The sequence below is a fragment of the Lagenorhynchus albirostris genome, chromosome 7 (assembly GCF_949774975.1).
Source record: "Lagenorhynchus albirostris chromosome 7, mLagAlb1.1, whole genome shotgun sequence".
Taxonomy (NCBI): Eukaryota; Metazoa; Chordata; class Mammalia; order Artiodactyla; family Delphinidae; genus Lagenorhynchus; species Lagenorhynchus albirostris.
Window position 1 is genome coordinate 105,397,294 of NC_083101.1, and position 20,626 is coordinate 105,417,919.

Consider the following 20,626-nt stretch of genomic DNA (forward strand, 5'->3'; position numbering starts at 1 on the left):
GAATAACATATTCATCTAGAATGATGCTGATCAAATGAAGCCTTCATATACAATCATGTGAACTTTGAACCCCTAGTGGACCGAATTCTTTAATGTAGTAATATTGGAATTCCCTAATATTGTGTGGTTTTCTGAATTCAAGCATTTTGTGTTATTAGTTGCTATTTGTATGTTTATTTATATGTTTATTCATTCAGTAATTGAGTCTGTACATAGTACTAGCTCATGCTAAAAAATATTACTTCTATATCTGTTATTCTGGCAAGAAATGCAATCAAAAGAACATTTTTAAAAAGAAAAGTAGTAACCCTTAAAACTAGTCTCAGATATAGATTATCTGAATTTTATTGCATGCATTCACAGGCAAAAAACTGTCAGATCTGGAACGAGTTACCTCCCTGAAAGTGTATAATTGGTTTGCTAACAGACGGAAGGAGATCAAGAGGAGAGCCAATATCGGTAATGTATCAGAGAGGCTGCTGTCTCTTTTGAGGCAGTTACGGACGTTGCGTTTATTTTAAGAGTGACTTCCATTTAGAACTGCAGGTCTAAATGATCCTACCTCTTAAGCCTAATGAGACTTGCCCTTACGTTTTTCTTCATTGTAGTTTTAATAATGCAAAGTTAATATTAATTACACTATGTGTATTGTAATAAGAAGGGCATTATTTCTGAAACTCATTGTGCTCAATATGCTAGAATCTAGAATGTCTCTGATCAGTTACTCCTGGGGTGCATATTAAAGATACTTGTAAGGGCTTGAGAGAGGGAGTGTGATACCCTTAGCGTCTTCGTTATTACTGAGCTATATGACCTAGATGTTAAGAAACATGTGATTAATAAAATTGGAATAAGAGAGTCTTAATATACAAGGAACCTAGTAAAAGGCGAGTTTTTTTTTTTTTTTTAAAGAGAGAGCATTTAAGAAACATGAATTGATGAGATTGGGGTGGAGGGGTGGTTTTGAGCTTCTAAAATTGTGTTTCATTTATAAACGTACTTCCTTCCCCTTCATCGTTACAATTCTCAAGTGCTTTATAGAACCCCAAGACAGGAGAGCTGTTTAATTAGTTGGTAAGTATTTATGAAGCACCTAACAGTCAGCCACTCAAATGTACACGCATAGCAGCAGGGGCTCCAGAATGGGAAGCGTGTTCCTCCCCTGACCTCTGTGCCGCCGAGTTCCATCTGTCTGCAATTTAAAAGAAACAAAACATAGAGAGGAGTCTAGGTTTTTGTTTAATTGCATTCTAATTTCCTCAATACAAACTCAGTGTTTAGACCATGATGGCGATGTAACAGATAATTTAGGGATCTATTTGCTTTTTTCGAAGAAGCAGCAATCCTGGAGAGTCATGGGATAGATGTACAGAGTCCCGGAGGCCATTCCAACAGTGATGACGTCGACGGAAATGACTACTCAGAGCAGGTGAGCAGCGGAGGGGAGGCTGCCGGATACAGGGTGGGTGGGACGGTGTGACAAGTCCGTGGGTGCGTTTTGTACGGGGTGGGGGAGGGGAGGCAAGCGAATGTCCCTCCACTCGGCTCCTGTGTCTAGTTAGATTTTCGTGTAATTTGAAAGTGAATTTGTGAGAAATCGTTATTCACCCACATGGATTTATTGTCATATAACAGGATACTTGGCAAGTACGCAATGGGGAGGAGGAGGAGGGAAGAAGTTCAGAGGGAGGCAGAGAAGCAGAGAAGGTAGAAGAAGAGAGGAGGATCTGATCCAAACAAGCAAGTTCCACCGTCCACCACACACACACTCACTGTCCGAGAGACACTAGGGGCTGCGGGCAGCTGTGACCCTGCCTGGACACGTTCGGACCAGCACACAGTAGAAGGGCCCACCCACTTCGGCCCCGTTGCCGTGGGAACCCTCGTGCCGAGATAGTGGGTTCCTCCAGAGTCTCTGGCACATGGACACACACACCCTCTCATAAATGCATGTCTGCCCACCTCACCCTGACTTACTCTCCACTGCTTAGGGGGAAAATATATTTAATTGTAGCCACTGGATGGAATAATTCAGTAACTAAGAATGTGGGAATTTCCCCCCCACATATCTGTTGACAGAGTTCATTACATTTTTTATAGGATTTTAAACTCGTTCCATTTGGAATATGAAGAGAATGTACGGTCTCTTCTCCTAGGCCCCAGCAGGAAAACATCTGCTCTTTCCTATTTGATGTACACCTTTACCTTGCCCCTCGGCCAGCTCTTTTAATAGAGTCCACTGTGGCCTTCTGCCGACCGCTTTGCAGCCCCTGTTTACCGGCTTGAGCATAGACACTGCCACTGCCAGGGTACCAGCAGTTCCATGCTGATCCCTACTTAAACTAAAGGCCAGCCTGCGCGAATGAGCACAGAATTTCCCTCTGAGGACTCCAAATCAGCGCTCCATGTTTCACTCAAGAGAATGTTGTGTGAGTCTAAGTGGAAACATTCCTGTTAGTTTTTAGTCTACCAATGTAGGTGGATCACTTCCACTTTTTCTCCCAGATGCCCTAAGGGCAACACATGCCATGCTATTTTTCGCCCAAAGGGACTCACCCTTTTCCAAAGCTTTTCGATGCAGAGTTCCCCTGAAGATGTGACAGGTGAGAAACTTACCCCTTGTGTGAAACACCATCTTCAGCGCCTGACGAACATGCTGCAGTGCCAGTTTCCTCCACAGCTGTATTGTTTAACACATCGGCGTTGCGGAGGGCGAGCTTCACACTCCCTCCAAGTAAGACACCTGCACTTCCCTTGCCCGGCTCCCTTACAGTGGGAGAGTGCCAGGTGACATTTTCTCGGGAAGCCATTTCCAGCAGTTACACTTTTGTCCTATTGTAATTGAGAGTTTGGGGTTTGGGTGGGGGGGTTGGTTTGTTTTTTACAAAAATGCATTTTTATCCGAAAGGTGTTGGTGCTGTAGTTTTGTCTAGTCTTCTCAGTTGAGTAGAGAGATACTATGAATTCTGATAATCTGTTTGTAAGAGCACCAATCCAGAATTTAAGCTCACCTAGTTTGGCCTTCAGTAACTAGTGCTGTATTTGTTGCAAACTTGGAATGGTCCAGGTTTGATCATCATCCCCAGCAATCTTTCTGATAGAAGGAAAAAATTCTCAACAAGAAAAAAACATTTTAGTGCTTTTTATTTGTTGAATCATAAAAATGCCAACCCGAAGTCTCTGGACCTATATCCATTCAGTGTCTACTTAAATACATTTCACCTCTATTCTATCATGACGCCCCCAACTCTGTTTTCTCCCATGAATGTTCTGCCTCCCCTTGCCCGCAGCATGCCTTTCTGTGAGCTAGAGAATTTTACCAGTGCACTAATAACATTTGTTTCTTATCTCTGCACATCTAGGACGACAGCACTAGCCATAGTGACCACCAAGACCCCATCTCATTAGCTGTGGAAATGGCAGCAGTCAACCACACTATCTTGGCCTTGGCCCGACAAGGAGCCAACGAAATCAAGACAGAGGCCCTGGATGACGACTGATGAGGGAGGATTGGACACGAGAAGTTAACTTAGTTTAGACGTAGCACCTTAGCAGACTTTCCTCGGTCCTTAACATGTGTTCTTACAGTATAACTTGCAGTTTCTTGTATGTCAGTTAGCCGTTAGGGTCTTGTTCTGTGAAGATGGCATGGTGCCCTCAGCCTTTGCATATACTCTCAGTATTAATTCCCAGTAAATAATAACCAACCAACCAATCAACCTTCCCTCTCCCAGACCCCGAGGCTAGAAGATCTTGCTGCTCTGTCTTAGCATTCCAAGAAAGTGCTTCCAGGTATTTAGATAGCCCTCAGTTCTCAAATATTAGGCTGTGTGTATTGGGTACCTTTAGATTCCTGTAACACTAGTCTGTACCCCTTCCTTCCCCAAGACTGGTAGGATGCAAGCTGAGGTAGTGTGGCCCAGGATGGACAGACGCCATTTGGGGAGTACCCACAGAGTAAAAGGGACACTAGAACCCCCACCTCAGTGTGGGAAGAATTGATTTCCAGCTGCAATAAGCCGTGCCTCATAATAGTCACACTGTGGCTAGATTATACTTCTTTGGGTGCTGTGCTAAGAATGTCAGTGGAAACACTCGATCTCAGATTTTGGTTGATGTTAACATGCCTGACACAGACATCCTTTCCTCTCACAAGCTGTGTGACTTAAGTAGATAAAATACTGCCTCTGCCTTTGGGACCATGATTAAAACAAACAAACAGAAAAATGACAAAAATCAAAAGTCATTTAAAAAAAACAAACCCACAAAGCCCAGCTTGAGAGCACTGGGAAAAAACATGAGCTGAAGGTCTAATGGATGTTAGGTCCAGTTCTCAGAACCACTATACAGTACGTGGCACAGGTACATGCCGGCCTGGAAAGGTGCTGGAGGTCGTCACGGAAGCTGCTTTGCCTCCTGTCTGTGTCCCCTTTCCCTGCTACCAAAAAAAGGCATTTCGAGGATGGAGCTAAGGTCAAAAGTAAGTGAATGAACTTCCAGTCTTTGTATCCATTAACTGAAGCCCCCTCAACATGAGAGGTTGATAGAGGACTTTATAGCGGGATTATGCTGACTGACTCTCACAAACGCAAATACTTTCCTAACTAGGAGCAGAAAAAAAGCAGGGGACGTTTGCCACTTATGCGGTGGGTCTGCGAGATACAACAGGATGTGACTGCTTTGGTGTTCTCTTTACTCTGTCCTTGTAGAGGTGTGAAAAGCTATATTGCTACAGGCAATTTATTTAATAATTGGAAGCCATATTGATAATGGATGTGGTAATATTTGTAAAGTTTAATCTACTTTAAGCGGCAGTAACTAATGGAATTTTTTTCCTTGATCACATATGTAGCACTTTTGTTACTTTTTAAAGATATTTATATTTGATAAATCTTTTTTTCATTTTGAGAACTCAAAATACCAAACAGTGAACTTGAGTTATAAAGTCACCCTGTGATCACCTTGTCGTCCAGTAGCAAAATGATGAACTATTCATGCGTCCAAGAAAATTACATCTGCTGGCCTTGTATGAAAATGATCTCTTGGCATCCCGATTAAAGGACACAGTGTCACTGTGGGTAAGAGGAAACAGCCTTCAGTGTAGCAGCGTAGGGTGCGTCTGAAAGAGGCACAGCTGCTCTCTATTTCCTGCCTCGTTCCCTCTCTCCTTCCTACAGACAACGAAGCCTCGTTTAAAGGGGAATATGGGCCTGGCTGTTAAGCAGGGCGTCATGTGTTTATCCATTGCCTGAAAGTGATTCTAAAATTGAAGGAGGGTGCCATTTCCTTACCTCTTCACCCTTCCTCCCCCACCAAATGTTTTCAACTTAAAACCATTGAGAGAGAGAATGACTGGCCGCCTTCATTTCTCCTTTCCTCAGCAGTGAGTTTGAACATCCGCCAGCTTCTAGCTGGTCTCACTCCACCTAAGGCACACGCTGATGAGATCACCTCCACTGTGTGTTCATCCTGCTTATGTCAGTGTGAGGAAGCCTTTGAGAGGCATGAAGGTGCCACCTTCTGTGGGTCTGTGACTTTATAGAGCTACAGGCAGGGCCTGGGCCTGCTCTTGTCCTTGGATTTCAGGGGGAAAATGTATATATTTTTTTCCAGCTTCCAAGAATTGAAGTAAAATGGAGTAGCCTTTTCTGTTTAACTATATTACTTGAACCAACGAATTCAAGAGTAGCATTTGTTATTCTCAGGAATGATCGATCCCCCCACTCATTTTCTTTCTCGGTGTGTTTGACTTTTTATTTCTATTAGAAGACTGTGTTATCTTTCTTTCCTTTCCTTTGATATTATTTAGAAAAAATACAACATATCTTTCCATTTCGGTGGAATTTTGTCTGCTTATTGTCAGTTGAATCAGAAAGAAAAGGAGAGAGAAAAATATACTGACAAGCCACATCCATGATTTACTGTAAGGAGATTATTATAATTGATAGCTTCTTTAAGATGGGATTGCTAGTATCATTTGTTCTTGCTGGTCCTTTTAAAGAAACAGACTCAAACTGTAAAGGCAGCTGCAGTTTCTAAAGAAACAGGGTGATTGCCAGAGAAGAGCTAAAAGGTTTCATTGATTTAGGACCTTTAAGGGAGGAAAGAAAGCTTCAAAGAGTAAAGGAGAGTATCCATGAAGGCAGTACCAGGTGCTTACCTGGAAATCTGGGAAAAGTGAAAGAATGTGTCTGCCAGTGCGGGGCAGCATTGCCTTGGGTTCAGTAGGAACTGGAGGAAGGAGCCCTGCACGCGGAGTTCTTTGATTAAAGAAGACTGCCGGTCTGCTCTAACATCTACTGCCTTACATACAACTTTTGCTTTTTCTCCAGAAGTGAAAATTTAGTTCTTTGGGGCCTCGATTTAAGTCTACCATTGGTTTTTTGTTTGTCATCAGGTTTAACTCTGCTGTCTTCTCCAGGCTACCTTAGTTCTTACAGTGGCATATGGAGTTGCCACTGTCTAATTTGTAATATCTTTGGGGAGTCAATTTTTTTCTTAAGCTTTTTCAGGCTTAAGAGGTGGTATTAAAATAGAAACCCTAAACTGCTCTCTTACTGAAGGGAAAATAGCCAGGCTCTTAAAGCATCCCATCGTGTGCTTTTCGGTTTTTCTGTCCTCTTTTCTCACTTCCTGCTGTACTTTTTTCAGGCCCCCGAGGACTCTTTCAGGGGCTGCTCCTTCCCAGGTGAGGAAGACTAAATGTGTCAGGTGGGGAAACCTTGCAAGCAGTTCAGGTAACTTGTCTGTTATTCTTTTAAGACACTTTCATTGAATTATACTGTGGTCACATGGGTAAATTTCCTAGCCTTCTTAAAACACAGCCTTACAAAGGGACCCTTTAAAGATGGACCATCCTAATGCCATTTCTGCCCATCTCTTGAGAATCGTAACAGCAGATGAAGGCCAGGGAGGGCTACACGGTACACTCTGATCTGCGACCTTCCAGGACCCGTCAGTACCAAATAGACATTGTGGTTTGTTTCAGCAAAGCCTGTAAGGCCGGAGCACCCCTTAAGGCAGTTTTCTTCAAGTCTCAGTACTTTGGGTGGCCTCCTCCCGCCTGTAGTCTGTAGAGTTCCCGCATGTTGTCGTTCGGTGGGTGGGCTCTCCCCCACGTCTCGTAGTCCTTCACAGAAAGAGAGATCCTCGAACAGGAAGACCCCTTTCAGCTCAGGCGCGGTGATCACCTAAAAGGACGTGAGGGAGGGAGCAGCCCCTCAGTATGGGAGGATGCAAACCCAGCCCCCGCGTCCTGTAGGTTTATCATGGCAGTAGTTGCTGATGAACAGCACCTTTACCTCAAAAGGGACAACTCGTGAAGAGCTAGTGATACAGTTGCTTTCGTTCTCCCTGTTTGGCCTCTGTCTTTACACACTTCCCTCTTGGATTTCAACCATCAGGCACCAAGTGTAAGTAAACAGACTTTCATTTCATCAGGAATCTACAGTCACATCCTCTCTGTCTGTGAACAACTCCTCTTCTCTTTTCCTCTGGGCTCCAAACCAAGGTCTCATCTTGAGCTGACTCCTTGCTGGAATCTTTTTATCCTCTGCAGCAGGCAGAGTAGGTGGGTGTGGTCCATCTCTTCACACAAACACCCCTTCCTGTCTTGCAGCCCAGCTTTTTGACCAGCTACATATTCCGCTGACCAGCTACTCTCTCTGCCCACAACAGTGGAAATAATCCCTTTTTCATAAATGATACCCCACCCCCGTCCTTAAAATGTGAACGTCAAGTCCTTCTCTCTCTTTGGTCTTAAGAAGGGTTTGGGTAGAAGCAGTCTTCCCATTTAACTCGTGGCTCTGCCTTTTAAAATTGCTGTTTGTCTCTTTTTGTTGTTGTTCAGAGAACCACCAGAGTATTTTTTTCCCCAATGAGTCTCAACAGATTCTTAGGCAATAATTTTTCTTCTTATTGATGACCTTGTGTGCAGTAGCACTCTACATTCAATAGTCCTGACCCTCTACTCGTGCGTTGGTTTTCTGTGTTAATCACTGTGTGTGATTTAAATCTTATGTCAGCGTGGTGATAGAGTTTGTCATTTTGTTGTTGTGATTATTAGTGATGTTTTACTACTGTATTCATTGGGGCTGCGTTGAGACCAGCCAAATCCATTTATAGCTTTACTGAGCCGCGTTTGTTTGTCAAGATTTCCCAAGTGAACGTAGGGCACATTGACCAGCTCCTGCTGGTGGTATCTCTGCGGGGCACAGGGGTGGGGTGGGGGGGGTGCAGCGGGGCAGGGCTAGGAGCTGCGTAAGACATTCCTTTTTGTGTGCTCTCTAAATAACAAGGATGTTTACTCAGGATTGGGGGATCAGTTGTTAGCCATATTGAATTTGGCAAACTGAGCTGCATGCCCTGGAAACCCTCTTCTGTTTCTTAATCTCCATGTTGTCTGGTTGCCATTACCTGGTAATACCTAAATTACCCAGTTTAAAGGTATCGCACCATAATGAAAATGGGAGGTTTTCCCCGGGAGGCAACCGTGAATGCCCAGGTTATCCTGGAAGGATTGCCCTAACGGTGGTGTGCTGTCAAAGCAGGGGCCCTTTCTTTTTCTGTACTGCGGTTGCCTTCATGATAGGGTCTTCTTTTCAAAAGATGATAATCACTTAAGAGGAAAGATTTCCTTACTGCTCTCGAGAACTGCCGCACTAAGGTGGTGGGAAAGGCTTTTTAAACACATCAAGCCCATAAGTCCATTTCCAGTCACAGAAACCCCTCTCACAAACAGGTTATACAAAAGGCTGTTCTTAATTCTCACAGGCTAAAAGTGATAAGCTACTACTCTTGCCGTCTTAGAGGGTCGATGGTTGACTCACTAATCGCTGGAAGCTTATAAAGTGACCAAGTTTCCATACCAGCTTCATTATTCTTCCTTAGTGGGGATGAGAAACAGCAGCAAAAGGAAAGCTAACGATCTTGAGAAATCTAGTTTCCGGTAACAATGGTTTTCTTTTCTAATCAAGAGGGGAATAAACATGGGAGGGAGGAGAGGGAAAATCTGGCTGCACGCGGGGATCTTGCATCCCCTTCTTATTGTCACCCAAAGACCTCGAGGACGTGGTAGGCGCCTTGGGATTCCAGGTACGCCTATCCTGGGCTTCATTTTTATCATTCCTCCTGTGACACCTGGGGCCAGGCAGTGAGCAGAACTAAATCTGGTTCATTCCATTCAAGCAAAATCTAACTAGCATTTTTACACCCTGCAGTTTCCCACACACGTCTCACACCCGTTCTCTCATTAGCCGCAGCTCCCGCACAACAAGCGGAAGGACGCCTCTGCGGGGGGCCTTTGCGCTTCCCTCCTGACATCCCTTTTCCTGGGCAGTTACGGGAGCCATCTTGCCCCCGTCCGGACGGCAGCGCTGTGCCCTCCGGTGGGTGCGGGGGCGGCAGTGGCGTGTGAGCCGGCCTGGGCGCGGGCGAGTGTGCACGGCTCCACGGGCGCTTCACACCACCTCGGGACGCCGGCCCCCGTGACTCCATTTTCATTCTCTCCCTTAAATAAAAATGGCTCTATACAGTCATAATTAACTCTCAGATTCACGTTGGTGTGCTGTGAGCAAATGAAGGTTTGCCTGAATCCTTTCAAATTGTAACCATGGCGATTGAGGGGGGTGGCACAGAATGAATATATAAAAATATAACGACAATTGTTCTGAATGACTGAGTGTCCTCCTGACATGTAATTAGCTGTTTTAACAGCAAGATGTAGATTGGCATGGTCATAATTAAAAGGATTTCCGTCCTTTATGTGATTGAAAATGGCAGATCTCCCATTCCCTGTTCCCTTTTAGCACTAATGCTCCCAAGAACATTTGGAACAGCAACTCAGTAAACTAAAATAATGACATAGTGTTCGCGTCCTCTCCTAAGTGAAAGAGAAGGATTGGAGTTATTTCAGCTTCAGAATGGAAGCCTTTGATTACTGCTCCCCATTAGACTAAGTCACATGAAACCTGTCGCTCACATCCAGTTTCAACCTGCTCCATCTATGGCAGAAACTACAGTCAGAATCCCAAACTGAGTCAACCACTGATGAGGCCTCCAGAGTACTCTGTCCCACATGCCAACCAGCCAGGGTCGCGTGTCGGCCTTACCTGATGTTTCCTGCTTCACGAGCTCCCTAGAATTCACATTTTCCCTTGGTCACTTGATACTTCCATTGCCGTCACCATCAGGAAGTGTTTTTCAAACAGGAGCTTACACTTGAGTTAGATAGGCTTTTCCTGAGCTAGAGCAGAAGACATGACACGAACACAGATGAATAAACTAAAACATATGGTCTGTAGAGAACTATGCGGCATAAGTGGAATACTGTTGTTTGCAATGTCCTAACGTTACTGGTGGAGAAGGACACGTGTGAATTTCACCCAGGTTTGCTCACATCTCTGGTAATTGCCAGCTTCCTCATGTCAGCAGCCTTTGGTTACCCTGAGTTTTCCCCATTGTTCTGCTGTGTCAGTGGGATTGCCCCCCCCTTGGCCCTTCCACATCCATGTTCTCTCCCTCCCACTTTTTTTTTCTTTTCCATCCACCCTGTCCCATGGAGCACCATGTTGTCTTGACACCATACATGGCCTGCCCACAAAGCCCGTGTTCTCACCCTGAGGCCTCAGGCTGGACGGGAGCTGCTGCGTCACTATCTAGCCTTTCTCTAGAATATGCCTTGTTTGGTTTTTCCCGTCACTTCAGTTATGTGATCAAGAGTGAGTCTACACAAATACCAGCACCCAACATAGTGCCAAGTGGCCCTTCACAAGCCGTTTCAGTCCCTGAGGTTCCTGGCTGTGCTGGTGAGCCTGGCCCCTGAGCCCTTTGTTCAGGCCTGGACACTCCAGGGTCAGGTGGCAGCCACTAAAGAAAAATACAGCTCTTGCTTTTGTTCATACTTTCCTGCTTACCCTTTTACCCATCTTCTCCCCTCTCCACATATCAGAGGGAATCCTAACCCAAACATTAAACTTCAGTTTCATAAAAATGCTGAGGTAGGCTGCTGCTTTCTAACTGTTCTCTCCCTTTAGCCCCCAGTACACACACACACACACACACACACACACACACACACACACACACACACACACACACACACACACACACACACACACACACACACACACACACACGGAATTTGGATATAAAGGTTCTGCCTTGGGATTCTTTTTTTTCCCCCTCAAAATACTTGCAATCAAATGTGTAGTAGTTGTGCTAGAACAGGAAAAATAATGCCATAAAGGGTTTTTACTCAGTGCTGCTTTTCCTACAAGATCTGAAAGTGACTTAACCCCGACTCCTGCACGCCACCTGCTTTCAAGATAGACGTGCAGTCATTGGGACTTCTTTATGGGATCCTGTTGGTCATCTGACAGCTGGAATGGTTGTGGATTCATGACCCCGAAGACTACAGTATCCCATCCCTTTTCTTATTTTCCCAACTGCTGAAAGATAACTATCTCCATTAGAATTGAGAATCTGTCTTAAGATTAGCGATTCTGAAAACTGACTAGATGAGTATAATTCTGTGATTTGTGAGACATGCATTCAGCCAGCCAGCAGAACATTCTGATTATCTGCTTACATTCAAAGAAAATAGAATTATCACTGCAGTTAAAACCTTCAAACACAATCTACTCCTTTAGGGATCAAAGTATTAGATGTGCTGCTTAAAGGATGGTGCTACGTAAAAAGAACTGGAGTTGGCCAGACATTTCCCTCCCCAGATGTTTCCACAGGCCACTTTGGTGACTCAGAAAACCCTTCACCACATATTCCTTTACCACCCGCAGCCCCGCTAAAAAGAAAATAAAGTCAGCTTACCAAAATCAGTGAAAATACAGGTAGTGCTTACCCCTGCAATATGTATTTTTTTGGAAGAAAACACCAGAAGTAACCAGAGTAAAGATGCCGTCATTCTAAATCATCGTACCTCCCAAGCATTCGAAGCTCGAAGTAGCCGCTGACACTTGCTAGCTTGTCCTGTGTGCCCAGCACTGTGCTGAGTGTTTTCACTGTCTCATTGATTCTTGAAGATTCACAGACCATACTGAGCAGTACCCCCTAAATGAAGTCAAGTAAAATCTCCAGTCACTTCTCTCATCCTGGTAGAACATTAACAGGATGTCTGCCTGGCCCTGCTGAGTGAAATCTCTGTACTTAACCTGTTCCTTTTTCTCTTGGGCATTGCCGGGTGATTCCCCCCTGGTGCACTGTTGCCCCGCCATCATTTCTGTGCCGACACTGGACCAGTGTCACTGTGATGATCTAGACACCAGGGCATCCTTCCTCCTTGGCCTTTCTCCTGTTACTCATGGTTACAGAAACGCAGTGAACGCAGTGAGGCTTGGCTGCTGTGATGCAAAACCTCTTGTTTCAAGTCCCCTGTCCCCATCTCCGCCTCTAGGAGGTGAATGGGAAGGTCTTGCCTTTTGCTGGGATGGAAGATCTTGGCTATCACAGTCTGAGTTCTGAGGGGAACTCGAATATCCTAGCATTGCTTGGGGGTAGGTGCTCTAAGTGGAAGCAGAGAATATTAAAAGCTCACTCTTCCTGTTCTCTCTCTATTCAGCTCTTGGAGCATTTTTTCAGTGCCTGTGTTTGGAAGTTTCGCTAAGCCATTCCAGCTCAGTCCACTGTCCCTTCCGTCACAATCACGAGAGGCGGTGGGGCTGGGCCAGTGCTTTGGAGATTGGAGGCTCTGGAATGCCAGTGTTGGATCAGTGTCTGCCCTGCCGTGGGCTCTCTCTGGCTCGGCGTAAGAACTTTCTGGTAACCACAGTCCAGCTCAGGGGCGAGCTGCCTTGGGGTTGGTGTGGCGGCTCAGTGACTGTTGTCAGGGACACGGGCTCTAAGCTGACCTGAGGACTCAGCTAACTAAAATCCATGCGCCTCCCTCCCATTCTCCAGCTCTTTACCTCTCAATAGGTGGTTCTGCAGGGGCCGGCTCTGTCGCTTCTCTCTCTTCCGACCGCTTAGTCGTGCCCTAAGCATCCTTGAAGCCCAAGAACGGGAACCGCCCCAGGAGCAAGGCCTCGCTGGGAGTGGCCCTGGGAGAGGGTCCCCATGTTGACCACTGGGGATTGGTGGCCCTTGTAATAGGCACCTTGTTTCATTAGCCGGCTCGTGGGGGGTTTTGGTTATCCACTCCGCTCACCCCACCGAATAAACCCACCCTTAAAGGGAAGGGAAGAAGGCACGTGTGCTTTCCACTGAGGTGCTGATCCCGATTTGGAATCTCTGGTGGCAGCTGGGGGAGACTTCAGAAGGGAGGTGTGGGCTCTTCCCGAGGAAGGCGCACGTGACTCACCAGCCAGTGTGCACGCAGAGCTGGTCCCAGGACACCTGTTCTCTTCGTAACTTCCCACTCCCTCCAGGTCAGGTCTAATCTCAGTCTGATTTCTGGCTTCCTTTGAGCATGGAAACCTCTCCTTTTGCTTTACTGGAACTAAGAGCCCAGCATGAAGTTGTGACACTTATCCTTCCACTTCATCATTCACTGAAGCTATTAAACTGGAAAGAGAACGGCATTAGTGCTGTATTGATGTACACAGCAGCCACTCTAGTGATATTACCCTGAACTCTTGTTTTTATGCCACGGGGGGCAGGGCAGTACGTACGTTAGGAGTGGACCGAATGAAGGTGAGGGAGCTGGGCTGCGGGCTCCTGTCAGGAGCATTATCGTTAGTTATCATTTGCCTTGGAAACCACATTCAGTATTGTTAGTCAGTGAACCCCTTCATCATTCATCTCTGAAAATGGGCACCACGAACGGAAACCAAAGGTACTGGGGGCGGGGCAAGAGCTCTCTGCCTGCACTGGCAGCTCTGGCAGGGCTGCTCTTGATTGCGCTCGGTTCCCAGAACCCTCCTCTCACCGGGGCCTCTTCTCTTCCTAGTAGTTTCTCTCGCACTGACGGTAGGAAGCGCACTGACGGTAGGAAGCGAGCCCGTGCAGCCCGAGCGTCACCCCCAGCCCAGCGGCTGCGAGCCTAGAGCCGGCCACCCGGGCACCCCGCGCGTGCTCTCCGCCCCATCTGTCCCCTCCTGCTCTGCCCAAGCTAGAAGGACAGAGGCCTCTGCCGGTTCACCCAGGCCGCAAGGGGGGCCACTGTCCCCGCCAGAAGATGCCGAGAGCATCACAGCCGCCTCCCCTGGAAGAGCCCACAGCCTTCTCTGATCCCCCGTGGGCTCCCCTCCCTCCCAAGGCCGTGGTCACGCTGGGTATGCAGCACCTTCCGAGGATGAATTTCTCTTTCTGTTTTTTAAGTGCCTACACAAGTTACAGACCTCTGGGACCCGCCAGAGTCGGCCTGTGCCCTGCCCTCCCTCCCCAACCCTGCCCCTGGCCCTTGGGGTGGGTGGCCACGGTGGCTGCCCCTCACCAGGGTCCCCGGGTTCCGCAGGCAGAACAACTGCAGGGGTGAGCACGCGGGCTGTCGCTCTTCCCTGTGCTGCTGCTTCACGGGCGTTTCTGTGGACGGGATGCCGGTCCTGGTCCCAGAGACTGTGTAGGAGCCTGCTTAGCGAAGTCCGCAGCTGCCGAGCGAGCGAGCGGGAGAGCGAGACAGCCTCGGCGCAGAAGCCCGGGCGTCTCTGACAGCCGCCAGAAGGTGCGTCCAGACCCAAGAGGCAAAGAGTCAATCAGAGCTATAAACAGGATTATTCATTTGCCGTCATCGGTCCCTGAACCCTGGCTGCCTGTCCTCGTCCTCTCTTCCTGGATTTGAGGGATCAGGGTGTCTGCCCACAAGGGCCCAGAAAGGCCGTCATCGGTAGGGGGTGAAACAAGATCAGAAGTGCATCTTTGAAAACGAGTGTGAGATTGTTTGCTTCTTTTTTAAAGTACTTTAAGTCTGACCTAAACTCGGGGCCTTGATCACGTGGTGGGCGGATAAGGAGGGTTCTTCTGTGGCCGCACTGTTGACATCGTGGCACCCAGCAGCGCTCGGATGACTGGCTGGTGAGTAAGAAGGGTTTTGCAGAATGCAACAATCCATACCCAGGCACTTTATTTTCATTATGAATCCAGCATTTTTGTTCGGACAGTGGAGTGACCCATACACTGGGCATTCCCACTTAACACGTACGGCGTTTGTCACAGGGACTGAGCTGGGTGGCCAACGGGGGCGGTAGATGGAAGCGATGGGGTGGGCGAGCACCGCCGTGGAGGTGGCCTGTGAGGCTGCCGTGGAGCCGCTGCCCCCGTGAGCCGAGCCCCGAGCAGACCCTCGGCGCTCCAGGCGCCGGGCCACAGGTTCCACGGCGCTTGTCGGCTCCCCGTGTTGTAGTTGAAGAGTGTGAGCGAGGTTGGCGCGAGGCTGAACCGGAGAAGGGGAGAGGAGAGGAGAGGAGAGGCGGGTTTCTCTCCGATCACCTGGACCGGGGGCTCACCTGGACTGGGGGCGCGGGGCGCTGGGGGATGGTTCCCGCCGCGGAACCCCATGCGGCTCCGTCTCCCTGGGCGTCCGTCGTAGGGTGGGAACTCGCTGGCGCAGCGAGTTTAAAGTGTAAGGCGAGTTGATGGGGGGCATTTGATCAGATGCCAGGGATGCCTCGGGTCTGCTGGAAAGTCTTTAGCATCCTCCAAATACTGGAGTACCTGCGACGGGCTGAGTGGGGCCCCTGCGGGCAGGCGGGGGAGGGGGGGTCGGGGCAGAGCGTTCCCCCTGCCTTCGCCGTCGTGTCTTAGTCTTTGTGTTTCCCTTTGGTGTCCCCGGGTCTCTGTCCCCATCTTGTGCACCATGTGTCCCTGAGGGGAGTCACACCTGTGTCTGAGTCTGCTGTAAGGTGTTCAGTCTACCTCAAGGGGTCATCATGGTCAACTCTGTCCCATAGCAATCCTTCCGACGTCGCCACACACACTGGAATGTATATCTGCCCCGGCCCCAGCCCGCCTTCCTGTCAGTAACCTCCTGACCCCATCTTTTCCTCTATCACCACAAACTCCTAGTGCAAATTGGATGCTGCTTTAAATGTGAAAACACTTGTTCAAAAGCTATAAAACCTGAATGAAAGCTAAAGCTGAATTTATAAGCCTTGTTGCATATGAGCCAAAAGTGCAAAAAGCTCTATATAATGAACTAACCTGCCACTCGTATAAATATAAATATATATAAATATATTAAAATCAGACTGTTCTACAAAATTGTGTATTTGTATTTTTGTGTACGTACAATTTTCTGCTAAGCAGAAGGAGGATGTAGTATAGGATGCTGTGAGAAGAGATTTGGCTTAATCCTATTTCTTTGTTACTTATTTTTGTTAACATCAGATGCCTGTCTTCGTCTTACGTGTAATGACACTGTTTGGAAAGCTGCAGTATCTCTCTTCCTTAGGGGCAGAGTCCATGAGAGAATGAAATGTGGGGTGGAGAGAGCTGTCCTGGCCACCGAACACGGGACAGTGGCCCAGGCTGCCTGGGAGCCACTCGAGGCCCTAAGGTGGGACTGAGGGAGGACGCAGGGAAGCAAAAATCCCGTTTCTAGACATCAGCTTCCAAACAAACAGACTGTCAGAGCTAACGCAGACGCCCCACCAGCCACTGGGAGGGGACGTGGGACCTCTTGGAAGTGAGGGACAGGGCCTCTCATCTCTGGGCCAGAAGCCTGCCCGGAAAGCAGCAGGGGGCTGTGCCTGGCAGTGCTGCCCTGCGCACCGGCCCTGAGCTCCCCGCCCCTCTTCCAAGTAGTCGCTGCCTTTTTCAGATCAGGTTACAAAACGCCTCCCCTCTGCCGAGCTGCTGGCGCTTCATCCCCCAGGCCTCCAGCCCCAGTCAACCTGGAGGGTCTCAGAACCCACCTTCCGCCGGTGCTAACACCCAAGAGGGGGTAGCGTGGCTGCCAGCAATGGCCAGAAACCGCCCATCGGACAGGCCGGGCCGGAGGACAAGCTCCGCGTGCCCAGGACAGCCGGCCCTCCCACCACAAAGGCGTCCAGAGGCCCTGGCCTGGGACTGCCTCTGCTGCCCACCCACCTCTCAGCCCCAAGACAGTCCCTCGTGACGTGAACCTTCTCTAGGGAGAGCGATACTGCACCTTCACCTGTGGGACTCATATTTATAACATTGTGTAATGACTGTAGCAAACAGCCCTTGTTTCTAGATGTAAATGGTCAAAGAAACAAGTGCTCTATTGTATTGATTAAAATAGTTCCAATGAGTCCTGTATCATTGTATCTCCTATTCTGGATTAGTGCCTTTTGGACAGTAGACTGTTCTGTAATTAAAATGTAGTATACTGCTTTTTTGTACAGTTTTGTTTTAATAAAACTTTTTTTTAATTTGTGTTTATTTTAGTATTGTACCTATTAGAGAATAAAATGTATAACTGAACGAAGACTGGTCGGGATTTCTTTGAGTAAGGACAGTCATTTGGGAAGTGCCCTGCCACTTCTGTTCTGAGCATCTGTCCCTTCATGCTTTTGAAAATGGACTGGTGCCCCAGAGACCCGAGGACACTTGAAAGGGGTTAAGGGGACAATCAAGCACTTCCTGGTTGAGGGAACGTCAGCCGTGAATCCGGCCCCTTCTCCTCCAGCCTGTGCTCCCTTCATGTCTGCCCCGAATCCCCCGGGAGAAGCCATCTCTTCGCGTAGCTTCCCCGCCCGTGATCCCCTCACTACAGGCACCATCCTCCCACATCCTAAAACCACTGGGATGCTGGAAGCTTCTCTTCCACGAGGACCACACCCTTGAACTTCGCTGAGCCGTGAACTCCCACCTCAGGCCATGCCCCGAGCACCTCATTTTCCTAGAAGAGCCATCCTTCCTGGGGCTTCACCTTTAGCAGTAAAAACACAATATGAAAGAAAGCTGAAGCTTTGTAATTTGTGTAAGGCGTCCAATGGTTGGGAGCAAATTCTTGAGCAGGACTGAGATCGGGTGCCAAAGCTCCCCTTTCACCCGACAGGCTAGGATAGGTTCAACGACCCCTTCTCAGAGACGGTCTGTTTTCTCATTATGCATAACTAGAAAAGACTCTGCAAAACTTTAAGCTGCCCTCAAACCCTGTCTAAGTTGCCAACGTAGATGGGCGGGTTTTCGGGGGATGGGGATGCCGAGGACCATCCCCCCGCCGCCCCGTGCCCCTCTACTGGGGCCAGAACTGCTCCTTCTGGTTCTGTCCTTCAGGGCCCACCTGCCCCCAGAGCACCACCACCCCCGCGCCTCGTCTGCGAGTCCTCCAAACACACTTGCCTGGAGGTCACCTCCTCAACCCCTAAAGCTCTGGAGCCCCTCTTGTGGGTGCCACGCTCGAGGTTCTGCGACCGTGGGACTTGTCCAGCGACACCAGGCCCGGTGCAGGACGGCGCACACATGTTCCGAGGGACCCAGTAGCGAGAGAGTGAACGAACTAAACGTGACATACCCACTAGCGCCCATTTTGGGGTCTGAGCAACCGTGAAAACCCCACAGCCTCGTGCAAAGGAGATCTCATTGAGTTGCAAGACAGTAAGTAACGGCTCGAAAAATACGATTTACCCTAGGAGCTAAATCAATCTGAGACTCTTGCCTCAGAGCAGGACAGCCTCCTGGCTGCCAAATTTCTGTCATTATTCGGCAGTGCTTATCTCTGAGAACAAGTCTCGGGCACTTAGGAATACAAACAAGTCCCGCCAAGACGTGCTCTGACTGGCGGCCACCTCTAATCAGCCCTCCCCGAGGCTGCAGCCCTACGTTTGCAAGTACCTTTTATAGCAGGCGCAGGCGGAGTAATTCACCGATGCAGGGCCACCAGCGCACTGGGCCGACTGCGTCCTCGCGGCTGTGGGCTGGGCTCCTGGACCATGAGCAGGACGGTGCAGGCCATCTCGGGAGGGCTGCTTCTCTCCCCGGCGCTGGTTCAAGCCCACGCTGGGCTACAGCTGGGTGCCACATCCTCAGGATGTCGGCCTCAGGGGCAAGCAGGGCCCAACAAATGCCATCGGGCTTCACAGCCTGCGGGGACTGGACCGCCGGTGTGCACAGCCATAGTCCTCCTCCCCCAAACACCTCGTTGCAGAACCTTCGAGGGTCCACTCACCCGTGCAGCAGTGGAAAGAAGTCCTCTGTTCCCCAGCTGCGGCGTCTGACAGGGGGCCCAGCGTGCAGGTCGAGGTGGACAGTGGAGCTGAGGCGTGAGAGCTGGGACACCCCTGTTCCAGAGAAGCGGTCTCCCGGCTAGGTAGCCCAGAAGCTCCGATTACCTTGAATGTAAGGCCATCAAAAAGTTTCTGTTGGTCCTTGGCTCCTGAAAAAGGTCTCAACCCACTGGCCACGGAACCAAATCACAAGGAGCGCTGGGCTGTGGAGGTGTGCTCAGCGGACCTGCTGCTGCCCTGAACCTCTCTCTTCTAGTCTCAGTCCTGAAAAGCCCCACGCTGATCACTCAGAACCATGTCACAGCTGCCTGTGGAACAGTCTGGAATGAGCCCAAACACCCCTGCCTCAGGGTGGGGGAGAGGAAGGCAACCAGACGACCCAGACGTAGGCAGGAGATCAAATGGTTTTATTTAGAGGCTGTTGGTCATGTGACGGAAAGGCATATATGGTACAGAATTAAAGAGGTTTAGTTCATTATACAGTACAAATCATTAAGTCTTTACAATTCATTACAGAGTCTTTGGATTTTTCTTAACTCCCATTTCATGTGTAGCAAATCAATACAGTCTCCCAAACAAAATCACTCTTTTATGTGAACCCGTCATATTTACAGAACTCCACGCACAGAGATGCTCCAAGACTCTCCCAACACGATTAGTCAGCAGCACGCAGGAGGCATGACGGATTCCTCCGCGAGAAGGGTGCACATGGGGACAACGGGGACAGTGCAGTCAAGGGTCTCAGGTGCACAACCCATCCCGGAGAGATGTCTGTCCATCTGAGGAGCGACAGGCAGACAGACGGGGCGGTGATCCTGGGAGCTGGCGGCGTGTGAGAGCAGGCAGGCCTCGGGCAAGTGGCTCATTGTAGCGGAGAAAATATGTACCCGTGGCCTCCTGGTCAGTTTCACAGACGGGGAACTTTAATCCAAGAGGAGGAAGTAACGGGGTCGGGGGGAGGGGGGATAAGGGTCTGAACACCTCCTAGGCCTTTCCGGCTCTGCAAGGGGCCCGCTCACAGCTCACCGAGCACAGGGGCCTGACCCGCTGGCCGGCCACCCGCACCGCCCCCCACAGTCCTCTGGGGTCCGGGCTGGGTGACCGTGTGTGTACAGAGCAGGAGGCAGAGGCCAGGAGGGCTCCCGCCCAGCCTTGACCTGTCCTCGTGCGGCTGGGAGCCACAGACGGACGGTCCCTCCCCAGCGCCACGCAGCTGCCGCTCCTGCTGTCTTACTAAATCCCGGAGCCTGACCTGCTAAGAACCGCATCAGGGATCCTAATGCTGACATTTATTTAAAATTAGGTCTATGTGTTAGTAAGGCGAGGACAGAAGACGCAGGGAAGGGGGAGTCCCTCCCTCCCCCCTCCACCCAATAACTCAGGGTGCAGGGACTGCCCGGCACCTGGCTTTAGGGACCGCAGCTCTTCCATTCACAAGCTAACAGGAGTCTGCGCCAAGAAGCAGGGCGGGCTTCCTTCACCACCTGGGAGCAGGACGGTCCCCGCACCCACCCACCCACCCCCCACCCCCGCCCCGAGCCGCC

General features: G+C 49.3%; 1 protein-coding gene across 5 annotated transcripts in view; it reads left to right on the top strand.

Moving 5' to 3' along the window:
* Positions 1-8,191, top strand: part of HMBOX1 (homeobox containing 1) — a 175,732-nt gene extending 167,541 nt beyond the window's left edge. The window contains exons 8-11 of one of the 5 annotated variants that reach the window (XR_009541698.1): positions 364-459; positions 1,032-1,074; positions 1,335-1,429; positions 3,363-3,389. Coding sequence is in view for 4 of the 5 variants with exons in the window: in XM_060155777.1 (XP_060011760.1) it covers positions 364-459; positions 1,335-1,429; positions 1,636-1,707; positions 3,363-3,500 (401 nt within the window). In the remaining variant the exon portion in view is untranslated. Of the gene's footprint in view, positions 1-363; positions 460-1,031; positions 1,075-1,334; positions 1,430-1,635; positions 1,708-3,362 lie in introns of all 5 variants that reach the window. The other 4 variants (XM_060155777.1, XM_060155778.1, XM_060155779.1 and 1 more) reach the window with 4 other exon arrangements.
* The last annotated feature ends 12,435 nt before the right edge of the window (positions 8,192-20,626 follow it).